Source organism: Annulohypoxylon truncatum, assembly GCF_022578515.1.
Source record: "Annulohypoxylon truncatum strain CBS 140777 unplaced genomic scaffold F4807scaffold_11, whole genome shotgun sequence".
NCBI lineage: Eukaryota > Fungi > Ascomycota > Sordariomycetes > Xylariales > Hypoxylaceae > Annulohypoxylon > Annulohypoxylon truncatum.
In genome coordinates this window covers 704,869-720,947 of record NW_025953797.1, presented here as the reverse complement: position 1 = coordinate 720,947, position 16,079 = coordinate 704,869, and the positions used below count along the sequence as shown (strand labels likewise).

The window sequence follows — 16,079 nt, the reverse complement described above, 5'->3', positions numbered from 1 at the left end:
TAGTAGGATTTCGTTGCTGCTGTGTTGCAACCTACATGACTCGCGGGGTTTCTTTCACTTTTCGACTTTAGTCTTTGGGATCAAAGGAAAGGAAAAGAAGGAAAAAAAGAAAGAAAAGACACTTGTCTAATCGCTTGCTATTTCTGTCGTAAACGTAAAACATAAACCTTGGAAAGATCCTCTATTCCGACGTACTAGAGTAGGATCAGGTTGATGACGGGGAGCTGAGTATGGATGCTTCCGTACTGGTAATTCGTAGGCTTTTGTAAGCCAAAATAGCTTGCGTCGGTACTTATGCGTACTAGCTGCAGCTCCTCCTTGCGTCAGGGGGGAGATTGTCAACTTAGCCCGCTTCCTCAATGACCCTCAATGAAAGTTGTATTAGTTTGGTCTGCATTCGACTGACGAATCGTGAGATCATTTCCTACTCCTTTACCTTCCCTTGCGCCTCATTCAGGACTGCTAGCCGGTGTCAGAACTCACTAAACCTCCCCACGCGCCCCCCTCTTACTTTGACGAGATGTGCTCGTAAGGCTGCTCAGAGATTTCCAGGGTTTTCCGAATGCAGTTGGTGGGACAGCCTTCATCTATTTTTCACATGTATAGTTGGCTGTCGGAGCCGCGTGCCGCCCGATAAATTCCCGAACGAGAATTTATTGGCAACCTCTCAGCTGCCTTGCGAGGCATTCTCAGTATAGCCTGCTGCAAAGAGGAGCCCGATGATGTTCTCTTAGTTTCTGTGGTCACCTCCCACTTTATGCACATGTGGACTGGGTGGGTTGTAGTATTGTTGCCTGTCAAGCTGAAGGGAGAATAGCAGAATAGAGAGAAAAGATGACTACTGCGCGCGAGTGTATCAGACAATCAGCAAGTAGCGACTAGGTAGGTGGATCCTCAAACCGATGCAACTGTTCCAGAAAAGACTTGATTAGGAAATGACCCTAATGAGTTAAGAAGGATTCCAAGAATAGAAAAAAATAGAAACGGAATATCAAAATTCAACTAGGGAAGAAATCCTAGAAGGACTTCCGCCGCACGCGTGTATGCAAGGTCAATAATAGCGAGCGAAGTCGTGCGGAAGTCCGCCTAAATTCCAGTAATGATTGTCAAAACGAAACGCATAAATAGAAGTAGAGAATAGACGAAACGAAACTGCAGTCTGCAATCTGCAGCCGTTTAATCTGCGTTGGTAACTCAGCCTGTGGGGCGAAGTCATTAAAGGGGATTTAAGAGTGAAACAACTCAAAAGAGACTCTTCTTCTAATATAACATCCAATATACAACATACACAACGTACATATTGAGCCGATTGAGGTAGTATTCTAAGTTCCAAGTTTAACTCTAATCCATTCAATGTTTCGATGCTTGAGAGGAAAGACTTCCAAGGTTCTCTTACCCCCATCGGCCAATCGCTGCTTCGATACGACATATAAGTCCGTGCTCCTGGTGTAGGTCTGGTCTGGTCCACGTTCAATGGTCACTTCCCACTCAAGCTGTACCTACCTAGGTAAGTTTTAGTTTCTTTAGTTTCTTAGCTAAAGTGGTCATCAAGTACCGATCTAAGTAATGCTTATCTGACAGTACACGGAAATAAGCATGACTAATAGGCTAACTATAGTACTCGACGTTAGATAGGTACAAATTTATACGAGAGCGTACCTACCACCTACCCACCTGTCACCTTCGTACAGAAGAAGGTACATACGTAAGAGAATGTGTTCTCAGACCGAGAATGGATATTACAACTTTGGCGGCGACGATTCTCCTTTCTACAGTCGAATTTACGAAACTTTCTGCGCCGAAATTCCCAAAGCTCCCAATGCTCGAGATCATGATAAAGTGAAATTCAATGGTCAGCAACAACATCAGCAGTCACAATCGATTTGCCTTACTCGCTCACCCCGCTTTCATTTCCGAAGCCTCGAGTGCTCGAAGTTGCGTGCGACCAACGACAACTGATCTCCCCCGCGAATCTGCCGTATCTGGCGTATCTGGGGGCCAGCTCAAAAAGCAAAGGCGGAAGCAAAAGCAAAAGCCAACGTTCACGTCTCACCACCAGAGGATTACGGAAAACGAAGAAACCACAACAGATCCACCGATGGATGCCTCTAATGTCTTCCGTCAAGTCCAAGGTTTTGGCGCCTATACTCCGAGGCCGCCGAATGGCTTACAGCAAAATAAGAAGCCCGTGAAGGTCGAGGATCACGGCGATGGCGAAGCCTCGCACCGCATTGCGCATACTCTCACGGCCTGTTGCCGATGTCGCCAGGTGAGTAACCTGCCCACCGACCTTTTACGTATGGCGCATCATGCGTCATACCTCAAGCTCTCTGCCCTTCTTTCTTTTGAGAATACTCAGGTTGTCGGGGATTGACTTGGTTGGTTTTTTTTGTTGCTTTTAGAGAAAAACGCGCTGCGATCCTACGCTACCTCGCTGCCTGCCTTGCGAGCGGTCGGGGTCCACTTGCGAGTATTTCGATACGACGAAGGGTAAAAGGATAAGTCGGTATTATGTCGTTAAACTTCAAGAAAAAGTTCGAGCACTCGAGGCCGAACTCGGTCAATATACCGACGAAGACGACTGCCCTAAAAACCACGAAGATTTCATTCGACCGGGGGGCCTCGTTCGCTTAAATGAAACCGACGAGACACCACGATATCTCGGCCCCTCCAGCGGTATTGCTATGACGCGCATACTTATGGAGGAAGCAAAGCGCTACACAGATACTAAGCGCATTTCTGATTTAATTCCCGATGTACGGGACCGGCGACAAACCGATGCCCCCGGCACCACCTTTCCCGGCACGCGATCACAGTCCTTCACCATGCCGCCCCAAGTATCAAGGAAGAAGAGTTACCCCATAATTAGCGGTGTTGCAGCGCAGAATCTTCCAAGCAGAGCCATCGCCGACAGATTATTGGAGGTCTTCTACCAACGAGGTGATTTATTCTCGCTTGCTAGCCCCTCTTATCCAATAAGAGAATACCTAGGCTAATTATTAACCTCAGCTCAAGTATTCACTCCAACTTTCCACGAGAAGGCATTAGAGAAGATATTTGACGATGTTTATGCGGGGAGCACAGATGCGTACCAAAATTTTGTCGCGCGCTTAGTTATGGCGACTAGTATGCAGAAACTTGACTCGACGTACGCCGGGCTTGCGGACAGCTACTATCTTTCCGCTATGAGACGTTTCGAAGACATTGTCCGATCGAAAGATCTCAAAACTCTACAATGCCTCGTCTTAATAGGACAGTATTCGTTGTTAACGCCTACCCGAACCGCCGTATACTACATCGTTGGCCTAGCCACGAGGATCTGCCAGCAACTTGGGTTAGCTGATGAGAAGACGATTGCGCTAGGCGCCAACGATCCGTTGACCCTGGATATGCGGCGGCGATTAAGTTGGATCGTCACCACAATGGAACTTGGCTTGGCCTATAGCATGGGTCGTCCAAGCGGGTTCGCTAAAACTAATGACATAAACGATGTCAGATTCTTCGAAACGGTTAGTGATGCAAATATCAGTGAGAATGGAATCATCCCTGGACCTCCCGATGAGAGGAAATTGGTTTCTATACACTTTTGTAAAATGCGGCAGCACCAAGCCGAAATCCGCCGGGTTTTGTATGAAAGGAAACACCCGGAGCCGAAGGACAACCGCCATCCATGGTTCGCGGATATGGAAGCTAGGATAGACCGATGGCTTAAGGAAACTCCTGATAATCCCCCCTGGTGTAAGCCATGGTATGTATCTGATGTCCGATACCAATACCTCGATTAATACTAATCGTATGATATAGGTTTTCGGGACGGTTTCACACAATGATGATAGCCCTTCATCGTCCCTCACCTCAAGTACCGAAGCCATCCCTCCTCTCGGCTAAGAAATGCTTCGACTCGGCTGCTTTTGTCATCAATATTTCTAGCAAGCAGATGATGGCAGCTGCGGTTGATATTACTTGGATATTCATACTGACTCTTTACATGTCACTCAACACACTTTTATGGGCTGTTACGCATCCTGAAATTCGAGCATCACACTCACGTGAAGAGGTTCAGGAACTTGTTAATATCTCACTGGATATTATTGATCAATGCGTTGAAAGGTGGCCGGGGACCGCCGCTGCGTCTCAGTTATACTCGACTTTCACGAAAGCATGTCTTCAAAGTTACGACTCAAACGAAACACCCAACCTCTCAAGCTCAAGCTCTTTCAACACTCCGTCCTCTCAAACCGATACAAATTCACCTTCTGCATCCGAAATTTCAAGCGCAACAACCATGTCTGCTGGTGGCGTTTTCAATCCACAATTTGGCTACGTTTTCGGCTCTGGTCCAGAGGAGATGAACGGTTATAAGGTTGAGAATTTCCCTCCACAGCCGACATTCAGATCCAATTCTATCTTCCTCAATCCGGCCACTAGTGATCATACTGGGCGTCGTTTCAGCTATTTCCCTCCCGACTTTACCCAAGCTGGAGACTTGGCACTTATGGAAGAGAGCAGTCCTCCGGATACTGATACAACAGTGTCTCCACCGTTTTTATCTCCCACACAGCATCTACCAACATCTCCAGAGTCGGTAACCGGAGGCAGTGCTACGACTCCAACCATGGGAACCTCGAACCTTGCTACGCCGATGCTCTCAACTGCAAGCCTAGCTCAAACCCCTTCTGATATAGCGACACCCAACTCAGTGCCCCCGTCACAACAGCAACGCCCACTTACGCAGCCCTTTACTATCCCTCCTATATCCCAACATTCGTCGCAGGGACAGCGACCTCTACCTCAAGTAACCACAGTCACAGACTGGTTCAATCCTCCACCGCCTTTTATCTCGCCGTATTCATTTGGCGGCGGATTGGGTGGTAACTTCTGGAGCGACTCGTCCGGAGTAAACGGCATGGCTGACGTTAACATGAGTGATATGTCATTCTCCAATGGTCTTCCCCCGGAGCGGCAAGGAAGCTTAAGTCAGGAACAGCAGATGGAACTAATGGATGTTCTAGAGAGCGAGGGTATGACAGACATCGACACATATCTAAACATGAATATGGCCTATCAAAATTTCATGGGCAACGACCAGGGGTTACATTGGAATGGGCATGCATAAATCAGGGACTATGTTTGGGGGGCATATTTATTGCATTAACTATCGCTCTATACAGATGGGAGGGGATGTCTTGCAGCTTTTATGCTATGTTGGGAAGGTATATACGGGAATTCTCGCTGATAGATACCAATTTTGGGCGTTTAGACATAGCTGGTCGGATGATTGGATGCTTGAATGAATGACTAACCTTTTCGGTTTATACATCTACTGTCTCAAGTTTTTCTACAGGACTCATAGAAGTTGACGGTGGATTATTTAGCAAACAGGGCACAAATCAGCGCGCCATGAAGCTGGACAACGCTTAATCATTAACACTTCAGCCAAGCTCTTTATTAGTGGACGTCCTGCAGGGACCGAACGATGCCCACCATAGTACCCGCCAACTAGATGTGAAGATCGCAGGCGGGGAATTATGAGTGGTGGAATTTCGCCCTGTATTAGGGAGTGTCTCCGCTGAAGCTTACCTATTGCGGGCTATGGATCTATCCTCGGCGGCGGCCCGTCTGACCCCAACGCCCCGGCTGGGACGGCTCCTCCCTACGTACAGGAAAACAAGCATTAAAGCATTTATGTTAGGTAGATCTGCAGTTGATGGATACGACGTGCGTCCCAGCCATTTGGGCGAGACTTTTCCCCACTGAGCTGAGCTGAGCGAATTGCTGTCGCTTTGGCATTTCGCTAACGTCGAAGGGGTAATACAACGAGGGGTTCCCGCGTGCGGATGGGATGTTTGATCCTGGTCTAAGTAAGCGGGCTTTTAAGTAATGTAACTATAATATATCGACGGAGAAAGAAAGTATTTATATCAGTAAGAACGTCTTATTGTTATGGATCGATCTTCTCCATCCTCTTGACCGATACCCTTTATCGCAATTGGGAAGTCAACTTCACCCGGCTGGGGTGGAAAGAGGTTGAGGATATAGAAATATCCTGGAATATTGCTGGAATGCTTGCTTCTTAGAGGCTCTATAACCTGTAAACACCCTGAAGACCAATCACAATTGAAAAATATGCTACTGAAATGGACAATATGTAGGTATGGTTCTATACGGCTATGATGCTTCTAGCTTCAACTTGGCGCAGGCTTCGGATAATTGATTCGAGTTCGAGAACGAAGCCTTGATCAACTCATAATGTCGGTCAGCAGCTCTCGAGCCATGGCGCGCTGAACTCGTACTATAGCGCGATTTATAAAACGAGTTGGTCGTCTTCCCCGATTAACAATATGATTAACGCTTTGAACGCGACGCGCGGAATTTTGTTCACGCTCGCCGTGTGTAATGCCGATAGATTCGGTCGACGACGGTTGTTCATTATCGGCGCTGTCGGAGTAGGGACATGCATGCTGATTATTCCAGTAATTGGCATAGCGACGCCCAATGTCACCGGAGCTAAGGCTACGACGAAGACAAAACCCGTCGGTACTGGTATCGTAACCTTCCTGTTTATCGCCGTATCTCCTATAAGCGGTCTTGGAGTGCGGCGACCTGGATCTGGACGTCGGAAGTATTCAGTATGAATGTTCGAGCACAAGCCATTAGATAGGCATGTTTCCTCGGATGTTAAACCTGGCTAATGCCGTATTCTAATAGTTCTTCCCCATATTCCTTGTCAATGAGGACCCGAAACGGTAAAGGTGCCTCTTAAGGGAATTGACACATCATTTGTTGGCCAAGATCGTGCAGAGAAGAGTGGACCGATGCTGAATGCCACAGACGCACGCAATGCGAATCTAAGGAGCAACTTAGAGACGCAGCAGAGCGATATCACAACGGAGATAGGTATTTAGATACGATTTTATATTCGTTTAATAAGAAACATGACACTTCCCAGGTCTGGCCTTAGGTAGTCTCTACAGAGCCGGCAATAGCCCCATACATGCCAAACGCATCTAAGCATCGATTACAAAGCATAACGGAACATGACCTGTATAGTGTTAGATACATTATATTCTGATCAATTCAGCGATAACTCACATTGTCCTTATCGGTGACATCCTTAAAACCCTGTAGTTCACTGGATCTCTTCGTCGCTAAGACTTCATCTTCTGATTTTCCCTCCAAGGACCGGTCTCGCCTCTTGTTTTCAAGGTCATAAATAATACGCAATACCTGGTTCAGGAGTATATTCATCACGAAACAATAGAATATAGCCTTAATACCGTTGCGGTATGCTGGTGCCTCGGTGCTCTTAAAGAATTGCGGCCCGAAGATATGGCCGGCGCAGTAACAGACAAATACCCAGCCCGAAGCGACGGACCTCTTGGTGGTACCCGCGATGTTGGTTGAGAGCAGGCCGAGGATTGTCATGAAGCCCACGGGATAGGAGCCCTGTATAAATTAGTCTCTAGTTAAGCTTTGGCTTGATCATGAGTTTCAAAGGCGATGCTGAGTGAATCTTCGAGCCTATAACTCACCAATAGCCAAACCCCGACAAGTCGTCCCCATTTATTAGCAGGCTGGAGCTGGTTGATCAACATCGTACCTACGATCTTAAGCATATGTTAATTTGCTTATTTCTTCTCGATACATGGGTATACATACTGGAAGAATCATTGCTAGAGATGCAATATGTAAGCGAGAGTTGCGAATGCGAGCAAACAGAAATCCCGATCCAATTTGTGTCCCAACCTGGATTACGGATAGGGGCAGGTTTAACAAAGCAGTTTCGAGTGGATCGAAACCGAAACCTTGAATAATCGATGAACCGAACACGAGTCCGCCGGATGCGATGGCGTTGACGAAGGAGATTAAGCCCAAGATGATAATCTTAGGATCGGTAACCGCCTCGACGACCTGGGATTTAACAAAGCGACGAGATCTCGTGCCGGTTTTATTGCCCATCACTCGTTGAATAGAGGCAATTTTCTCGTTCTCGTTAAGCCATGTGACGGTTACCGGGCTGTCTGGCATAGCAAGTGAAAATAGCACTCCCCAAATGAGATTAAGGCCTCCTAACTTTAAGAAGGTGCGCTTCCTAAATAGTTGTTAGTGGTAAACTTAGTATAGGAGTAGAAATATCTCTCAGGAGCACTGTATATATGGGCGGATTATCGTACCAACCACCTAGTTGTGCATGCTCTTGAGCAAGACCATAAACTAGCAGCGTTCCGATGAAGCTGCCAACTCCTAAAAACGAGATCCAGAGGGATGAACGACTAGCTTGCTCCTGTCTAGTCCACCAGATTCCCGTGATAGCTACGAATCCAGGTGATATTGTCGCTTCGACCACACCTAAAGAGAATCGCACGGTGGCAAAGCATGCGAAAGAAGAGCACGCTGCGGTTGTCATGAGGATTGCACCCCATAGAATCATATTGACTCCCAAGAATTTAGCTAGTCGAAACTTCTGCATAATAGCGAGACTGGGATACTCGGCAGCGAGATAACCTGTGTATATTAGCAGCTTCATCAGTAGTTCATACGCTCAATAGACACACACCGAAATAGAAGATGGAAATGATCCATGAATAATCTTGGCCATGGGGTTTGTAATCGGGGAAAATCCCGTAGACAGAGCAATAGTCCATTGACGTCTTGACCATGAATTGAAAAGCATAGGTTATACATAGAAGAGGCAAGACCCGTCGGTCAATTTTTGTACGGATTTTCCGAGAGATCTGGTTATCCATAGGACCACTTGCCAGTGCTCTCTCGACTAGCGACCCAGTTTCATCCTTGATATAATGAGCTGTCGCTTCGGCATCAGGTATACTCGACAAGGTGGCGACGATTGACTGGTCATATGGTTTATTTGAAGTCATCCTTGTCGTTCTCCAATTAGGTAATGTGTTTTAGTAAAACTCAGTGCTGTCTTTGGCTAGTATCGGGAATTGTTTATAATAAGACGGCTCCAATGTCGTGCAAAGAAGATGCCGATAGATTTGTGAATGGGAGCGAGCCATGTTTATATAGAAACAGGAGTGTTTGGCCTCTCGAGTTTGAGATACGTTCAATGACGGACCCCTCGATCGGAAGTGACTGGGTAGATAGATGTGACATCTCTTTTAAGGTAGTCAGTCATAGGACAGACTCATTGTCTCCTGTAAGCAATTGCTTCGAAGCCGCAACTCGTCAGTCAGGCACATGGAGCTTGTTGTAACTATTTCCCAAAGGGGAAGTCGAGATATTACCTAGATAATAGATTTGTCGTACCCATGCTGCTAGATAAGTAGGATAGACTAAACGTGTGGGGTAGACTTTAGACAGCTGGAGTTGATAGTTACATTGCGGTAAGTTGGCAGACAGGCTAATTGGAACTTCAACCTGGAAGTCTTTAAAGTCCTCAAGGCTCGCGCAATCTCGTTTCCAATAATATCTTCCTTCCTCAAGCTTCTTACCTGACGCGCTATCGCGAACAATAACTGGATACTCATCCGAGTATTGTCCTAGCGCCATGGAAGGGCAAATTGACGACTTCGTCCTTGTTAACCACGAGGACGCCGACTTCGCACAATCCAAGCTCGGTTATCTTGGGGAGATCAGTGACTTCATCGACAACATAGCAGATGACTTATGGCCTGTCAACAAGAAAATCCACGACAACCCCGAGCTTGGCTACGAGGAATTTGTCGCTCATGAGACTCTGACAAAGTTCATGGCTAGCAGACCAGGTTGGAAAGTGACTCCATCTGCCTATGGTCTGGCTACCGCGTGGGTTGCCGTTTTCGACAGTAAAAAGAAAGGTCCTGTGGTATCATTCAACGTGGAAATGGGTATGTCATGTCTGAATCCCTGGGTAATCAAATCTAATAAGATCATGTAGATGCATTGGACGGGATTGGACATGCGTGCGGTCACAATCTCATTGCTACCGCATCTGTAGCTGGTGGGTTGGCGACGGCTAAGATAATGGAACAATATGGATTAGGTGGAAAAGTTGTCATGTTTGGGACTCCCGCTGAGGAAGGTAGGAAATCATTGTTCAACGCTTGCAATTGATCTTCGCGAGACTTACAATTCGATTTGCAACAGGCGGAGGCGGTAAAATCAAACTCTTGGAAGCTGGTGCCTACCGGGATCACAATGTCGATATCAACTTGATATCTCATCCTGGCATCACGGCGGATACCGCTTTGATGCGGACATCTGCATATACCGCATTCAAAGTTGAATACTTTGGACGTGAGGCCCGTAAGTAACCCTTGGCCTCATCATACCGAGAAGAATACTAATCTCAAGCGTGATAGATGCCGCGGCAAGCCCTTGGCTAGGTATTAACGCACTTGATGCGTTGATCACGGCTTATAATTCACTGTCCGTGCTCCGCCAGCAAACGATGCCGGGTGATGTCATCCAAGGGAATATCACAGATGGCGGGGTTCGACCGAATGTGATCCACGCTTATACGGCTGGCAATTTTGTGACGCGCGCCAATACCCAAGGTAGGGTTAAGGAGTTGAAGAAGAAGGTCGACGCCTGCTTTGAAGCTGGAGCAACAGCCACAGGTGCAACACTTAAGATGACTCCGGTGCAGTCTTACGCTGACCACGTCCCTAACCGAGTGCTGGGCGGTTCTTATCGCAAATACTTCAATGCGCTGTCACCTCCGCGACCAATCCCCGGAAACGATGACCAGGATGAGCTTGAAGGCCGAACAATGGCCAGCACAGACCAAGGTGATATAAGTTATGCCATGCCCAGCTTAAGCGCAGGCTTTGCTATCCCACCGGGACCAGGGGGCAATGGACCTCATAATCCTGAGTTCGCGAAGGCGGCCGGAACGAGGGTTGCATTTGAGAGATGTCTGCGAGTAGGAAAAGCTCTTGCGGGCACAGCCCTGGATGTTCTGACGGAGGACGGACTCCTGGGAGAAGTGAAGAAGGCATGGCGAAGAGAGATTAAAGGAGAATGTCAATGACAGGGATGTGATTGAATATCGAATTGGAGAATAATGTTTCTTCTTTCCTTCTCTATTTGCGCACCCAGTGCCTGCCCAGACTTAACTGTGCAACACAGTACCCCTAAGGGTGGCACTTGACTCAGATACATAGTATATAAATAATATTTGTAAAGTGCATTCCCACGATAGAGAGGAACAAGAAGGTTATCACGTGCTGATAGAGGGGAGTTACACCTAGCGCGCCGCGATAAGAATCACCGACGCAATTGAAGGTTTTCTATACAACTTCATTAGCCATAGCACATCTATACATAATTTCTAAGCAAATTAACGACTCTTGCCGATATTTCGCGACTCTTGACGGGATATTATCGTTGTGGTTCGCCCTGCGTCCAGTTCTTTTCGGCTTTTACATCATTAGGGAATTAATCATACTCATTTTACTACGACCGTACCTTTTACGACTATCCTTACCACCAATGCGCGATGGGAAAAAAGAACAAGAAGCCCGCAGCGGGCGAATCTCCTAGCTTGGAGCCACAGACTGCCGCAGAGCCCTCGATAACCTCGACATCCTCGACAGCACCCTCAACAACGAATAAGAAGAAGCCATCCTCCCCCGCGCCCCAACCTTCGTCCGCGCTCGTCATTTGCCGAAATAAGTGAGATTCCAATTCCCAGTCCTCTTCCATTCCCGTCGTGTCTACGTAGAACTTATAGCTTATTGATTGCAACAGGCATTGGCGTTATATCTCTTCCTTCCATGGCCCATGGCTACAACTACCTCTCGAAGTCCTCGTCACGCTCGCCAATGCCAATTACTACATGCCCTTACCGCGCCCCGTCGATCCGGCAGTATTCTACGATCTGGTGAAGATAAGACAGCTTGTGGATGGTGCTACCGATTTGGCCGTACGAGCGGCCAATGGCGTCGCCTCTTCGGCCTTGTCCAATTCGCTAGCAGGAGGAGCTGCGCATCATATGCAAGCGTTAGGTCTTGGGTTTGGGAACAATGCCGGCGCAAAACTGAGTCCAGAAAGGAAATATCGAATGCGGGAGCAAGCCACCCAGAAGTTGTCGCGCGCCTACCACCTCGACGAAATAGCCTCGAGCGTCGCCACGATGCAATCTACTTCAACCTTAGAGAACGTTGCCGGGCTTGTATTACAAAGGTCACCCAACGATCCCGATGCCAACTACGTCCATTTCTTCCACGAAAAGATACCATCTAGGCAGCTCGCAGAATGCACCGACTTCCGCGCATTGAATCTGATAATTGGCCAGCGGCCTTCCGAGTGCGAGCCCCTGAGGACCCGCGCGATTGTCCGCATGTTCAAGGAGGATTTTGAAGGTGCCGTTCAGGATCTCACGTCTGCGCTTAGTGTGTATCGCCTTCAGCAGCCACGGCATAACAAGCCCGCAGTAGATGAAACGATGCAATTAGAACAGAAGACCCGACGGCGACGAGACCAACCCCCGGTCGACGAGGCAAACCAACCGAGTAGTACAGAAGTACAACTCCTGTTTCAACGCGCAGGTTGCTACCTCACTTTAGCATGTGATCATGTGCCACATGCTCTCCCTCATTCACCGGTTGAGCAGAATGGGAACGTGCGAAACGGCACAAATGGCACCAATGGGCCCAGTAATGGCACAGCTAATGGGAACGGGAATGCAGAGCTACGGGAGGCTGAGGGCGACTTGGAAGAAAAAGGTCCTACCAAGAGACAGCTTGATATGCGTAAGACAGTGCGCTTTTACGCGAAGCGCGCATTAAGGGATTACATGGAATATTTTAAGCACTTTCACTACTCGCCCAACTTACCTATCGAAGTGTCGGATGATTTTAGTCGTCAGGTCAACCAAGCAACTCATCGTAGCAAGAAGTACTATGGTCAATCTCGACACGCGTCTCAGGATCCGGGAAGTCCTACGGGCGCTTCGCCTGGCCACAAGGTGTACGAGCTAGCATCGCTCTTCTCGGCGACGCCTCCGGCAGACTTACCGCCCTACCCCTCGACAGACATCATATCTCCAGGTTCTGCTACTGCAGAGTCGATCCAGGTAACTAGCGAAGTTGTCACTTACCACCCACTGCTTACCGACGCGTTACATTCGCTCTTGCTGTGTCACACCCTCATGCAAACTTCGGCAAAAGAGTTACAACGACACGCGCATATGGTTGCTCGCCTTGCTCGTTTGGCAGATGGGTACCCGGTATTTCAAGCGAGCCGGTCCCCTGCGCGAGCGGATTGGATAGAGGTCCTTCGAAGAGCAGAGAATTGGATTGAACTAGCCTCGAGCTGGGAGGCGCTCTGTGCTCCCGCTCCGCTTCCCACTCCCATGTCGGCGGCACTGGGTATGTCCGCCGCGGCTGCGGTTAATGCTCTGTCCATTACCGGCGGCGCAAGCCCCGCTCCTGAGACGGAGGAGCAAAGGAAGGAGCGGATGCGCCAACAGGCTATAATAGAAGCCCTGGAGGACGAGCGCGTCAACGACGAGGCCAGCTTTAAGGCGGCTATTCTTGCCCGCCAACGTAGGGCGGAGGCAGACCACGCCAGTACGCTGAACGGCGGTGTCCCGAGTCCCAACGCGGGGCCTAAGCGCTGGGCCGTGGACGATGGTAGGGAGTACCCTATCTTGACGGAGCGCGCAGAGGCCGTCGCCAGATGGATCCGCGAGGCGCCGACGGGTCCTGGGGCGGGAACTAGCAAACGCAAGAAGAAGTCGCGAACGCAGAAGAAAGCCGCTGAGCCGGAGCATGGGAAGGAGCCCGAGGTTACAGAGACGGAAGCTGCGGAATCGGCTACGGAACCGGCTTGAACCGGACTGGTGGAGAAGGGCTGCCTACCTATAATAGCGACTTGCAGCAAACGGCCGTTGGATGCCGAAAGAGAAGATAGAAAAATAAAAAAGTGGTTTGAGTATCTTTAGCCGCTAGCGTATTAGCAAAGATATACTTTGTAGTTTATACCTTAATCAAAAGCAGGGCGTGGATTTTGCCAGGCCGCTAGGTACTACTGGATGCTTTGTGGTATCGAGGAGTATACCTAAGGCATTTTCTGCTCGACTTCGCGTGTTACAGGGGTCGAGGAAGGAATTATGCTGCAAACCGACAATTGCTCTGTTGTAGTAAGTAATGGATCATTAGCCGACGGACCTATAGATACTAGTGAGATACCATGTCGGCGGTGTAATCCGATGCTTTAACATGTGATGTCATTGAGGTTTTCGTGCGTTGTGAAATTTTGGTAGGTCCTATTCGTTTAGGCGTTGTCCTTTTCACTCTCTCCGGTTCTCGCATCGTGTAGAGCATGGTTGCTATTTGAGGATCGGGTTTGCAAAATGGAATGTCGATCGTAGACGTCTTAGATTCGAGATTTGGTAGCATCGGATGTTGAATAGTAGGTGCTACTGGACTATAGCGCTGTCGGTAGATGCCGGTATGGCCTCATAAAATGACTGGTTTTATGCAAATACTGTTAGGCCGGAGCATATAGTCCACGCCCCGATTGCTACATAGACAGTTGGTAGTTGGTATGTGCGCTTAGTATGGTCCCGGCGGGGCTAACCTAATTGTTCTCCTTAAATCCCACTTCAAACCACCGCAAGACCAAGGACTGAATGGTTCTCGGAACATCCTTCTCCTTCATGATTAACCACCCTTCGAAGCTATGTCAAAATGGCTTCAAATACAAATAATAGTCAAGCACATTTATTTCGCCTCCCTTTAGAAATCCAATGGTGGATACTCCGATATCTAGACCCTGCTTGTCAGGCCTCCTTTCTGCGGACCTGTCATCGGGCTCGGGATATCGTCGAACCATTGTTATACCACAAGGTGTTCACCAAAATCGGCACACTGAATGACACCGCCGGCCTAGTAGACTTTTTGCTTAGGCGACCTCACGTCGCGAATTTCATACACTTTCTCGTGCTTGACGAATTTAACCCATTCGCTTATCGGCAACTCATGTCTATCGTTTTCCCAAGCCTCGAGAGCATAATTATGCAACATGACGGGGAGATCCTGCAGATCGACGACAAGGAAAGGCGTGCTCTGAATCGGCATGTGAAGGAACAGCCTAATTTGACGAACCGTAAGTTTCGATAGACCTTTGAGAAGAAATGAGATGCTAGAGAAGAAATGGCCGCTAAGAAGTTTCAGTGACTTTTTCCATTGAGCGGGAACATTGGGCTGTTGTTACTTTCGCGAAGGATGATGCCGTCTTGTTTCGCCATAAGAAGCTGAGGCGTATGCGGATTTCGTATATCGACTTCTCCGCATTTGACCAATTGGACGCTGATTACTTCCAGCACTCGAACTTAAGAGTGCTTTTTTTCGAGTTATGTTGGTACAGCCAAGAGGCGATGGCTCGACTTGTAACTGCGACGCGCAAGTTGCAGAATCTGTTGATTGGCCACAACGATCAACTCCCATTTTCGGAGAAGCTCTATCCCGCCGTGTTGGCCCCTGCTCGAGAAAGCTTGCGGATACTGGACCTCACATGGCGATGGAAGATCCCTATCGAGGACAAGGGAATGGATTTCACCCAGTTCCCGAACCTTCATTTTCTCCGCGTACCTCCTGTCTACCTTCTTGGCAGCGCTTATATGGATGATGCGGCATTGCCGGATCTCATCCGCACGAGATTCCCCCAAAATCTCAAGATGCTCCTCCTGGAGAACATCGTGCCCAGATCTATCAGAGTCATGAATGAACGAGGCGTCGTGTTTCCCGGATATCCGCCTCCAGGTTATACTCTCGAGCTGACCCTCATGCCTCGGGACTATCAGTTGATTCGTTTCTTGATAACGGAGAAGCATAATGTGCTGCCGCGGCTGAAGTATGTTCTGATGTATTATATGGAATTCATGCAAGACCCTGCAGATCTATATCCGTTGGCTAAGGAGAACGGGGTTACGCTAGGACCTTTACTCGCTACCGACTATGTGAATCCTTTGTTGGACTGGTTGGACGAGCTCTGAGCCACGATCAGCGTCCCGGGTCATCCGGCTCGGGGACCGGTGGTGCAAAGCCGGCATTATTAGTCATATTAGACGGCCTCCGGGTCGGACGAGTTAGCGATCCAATACCCAAGCATAAATATCCGAAATTATT

The 16,079-nt window shown here is 48.5% G+C and overlaps 6 protein-coding genes across 6 annotated transcripts; 5 read left to right on the top strand and 1 right to left on the bottom strand.

Annotated features, from left to right (window-relative positions):
- Positions 1 to 2,098: 2,098 nt before the first annotated feature.
- F4807DRAFT_451166 (fungal-specific transcription factor domain-containing protein) lies at positions 2,099 to 5,116 on the top strand (the record flags this gene model as incomplete). Its single annotated transcript, XM_048000211.1, has 4 exons — positions 2,099 to 2,269; positions 2,403 to 2,940; positions 3,010 to 3,748; positions 3,805 to 5,116. 4 exons carry the CDS (start codon positions 2,099 to 2,101, stop codon positions 5,114 to 5,116), a joined length of 2,760 nt encoding a protein of 919 aa, XP_047855534.1.
- A 564-nt stretch (positions 5,117 to 5,680) lies between these two features.
- Positions 5,681 to 6,898, top strand: F4807DRAFT_47234 (uncharacterized protein). Its single transcript, XM_048003004.1, has 3 exons — positions 5,681 to 6,091; positions 6,153 to 6,629; positions 6,709 to 6,898. Exons 2-3 carry the CDS (start codon positions 6,342 to 6,344, stop codon positions 6,748 to 6,750), a joined length of 330 nt encoding a protein of 109 aa, XP_047855533.1. The 5' UTR covers positions 5,681 to 6,091; positions 6,153 to 6,341; the 3' UTR covers positions 6,751 to 6,898.
- On the bottom strand, positions 6,827 to 9,195 carry F4807DRAFT_47423 (major facilitator superfamily domain-containing protein). Its single transcript, XM_048003075.1, has 6 exons — positions 8,558 to 9,195; positions 8,175 to 8,505; positions 7,660 to 8,092; positions 7,533 to 7,607; positions 7,093 to 7,446; positions 6,827 to 7,042 (listed from the first exon to the last, which is right to left on the bottom strand). Exons 1-6 carry the CDS (start codon positions 8,877 to 8,879, stop codon positions 7,019 to 7,021), a joined length of 1,539 nt encoding a protein of 512 aa, XP_047855532.1. The 5' UTR covers positions 8,880 to 9,195; the 3' UTR covers positions 6,827 to 7,018.
- A 92-nt stretch (positions 9,196 to 9,287) lies between these two features.
- Positions 9,288 to 11,240, top strand: F4807DRAFT_47064 (uncharacterized protein). The gene is made up of 4 exons (XM_048002839.1): positions 9,288 to 9,830; positions 9,881 to 10,024; positions 10,090 to 10,248; positions 10,305 to 11,240. Exons 1-4 carry the CDS (start codon positions 9,512 to 9,514, stop codon positions 10,973 to 10,975), a joined length of 1,293 nt encoding a protein of 430 aa, XP_047855531.1. The 5' UTR covers positions 9,288 to 9,511; the 3' UTR covers positions 10,976 to 11,240.
- On the top strand, positions 11,231 to 14,142 carry F4807DRAFT_421200 (uncharacterized protein). Its single transcript, XM_047997569.1, has 2 exons — positions 11,231 to 11,619; positions 11,695 to 14,142. Exons 1-2 carry the CDS (start codon positions 11,444 to 11,446, stop codon positions 13,778 to 13,780), a joined length of 2,262 nt encoding a protein of 753 aa, XP_047855530.1. The 5' UTR covers positions 11,231 to 11,443; the 3' UTR covers positions 13,781 to 14,142.
- A 497-nt stretch (positions 14,143 to 14,639) lies between these two features.
- Positions 14,640 to 15,946, top strand: F4807DRAFT_459239 (uncharacterized protein; the record flags this gene model as incomplete). The annotated part of the gene is made up of 2 exons (XM_048001328.1): positions 14,640 to 15,057; positions 15,126 to 15,946. 2 exons carry the CDS (start codon positions 14,640 to 14,642, stop codon positions 15,944 to 15,946), a joined length of 1,239 nt encoding a protein of 412 aa, XP_047855529.1.
- Between the last annotated feature and the right edge of the window lie 133 nt (positions 15,947 to 16,079).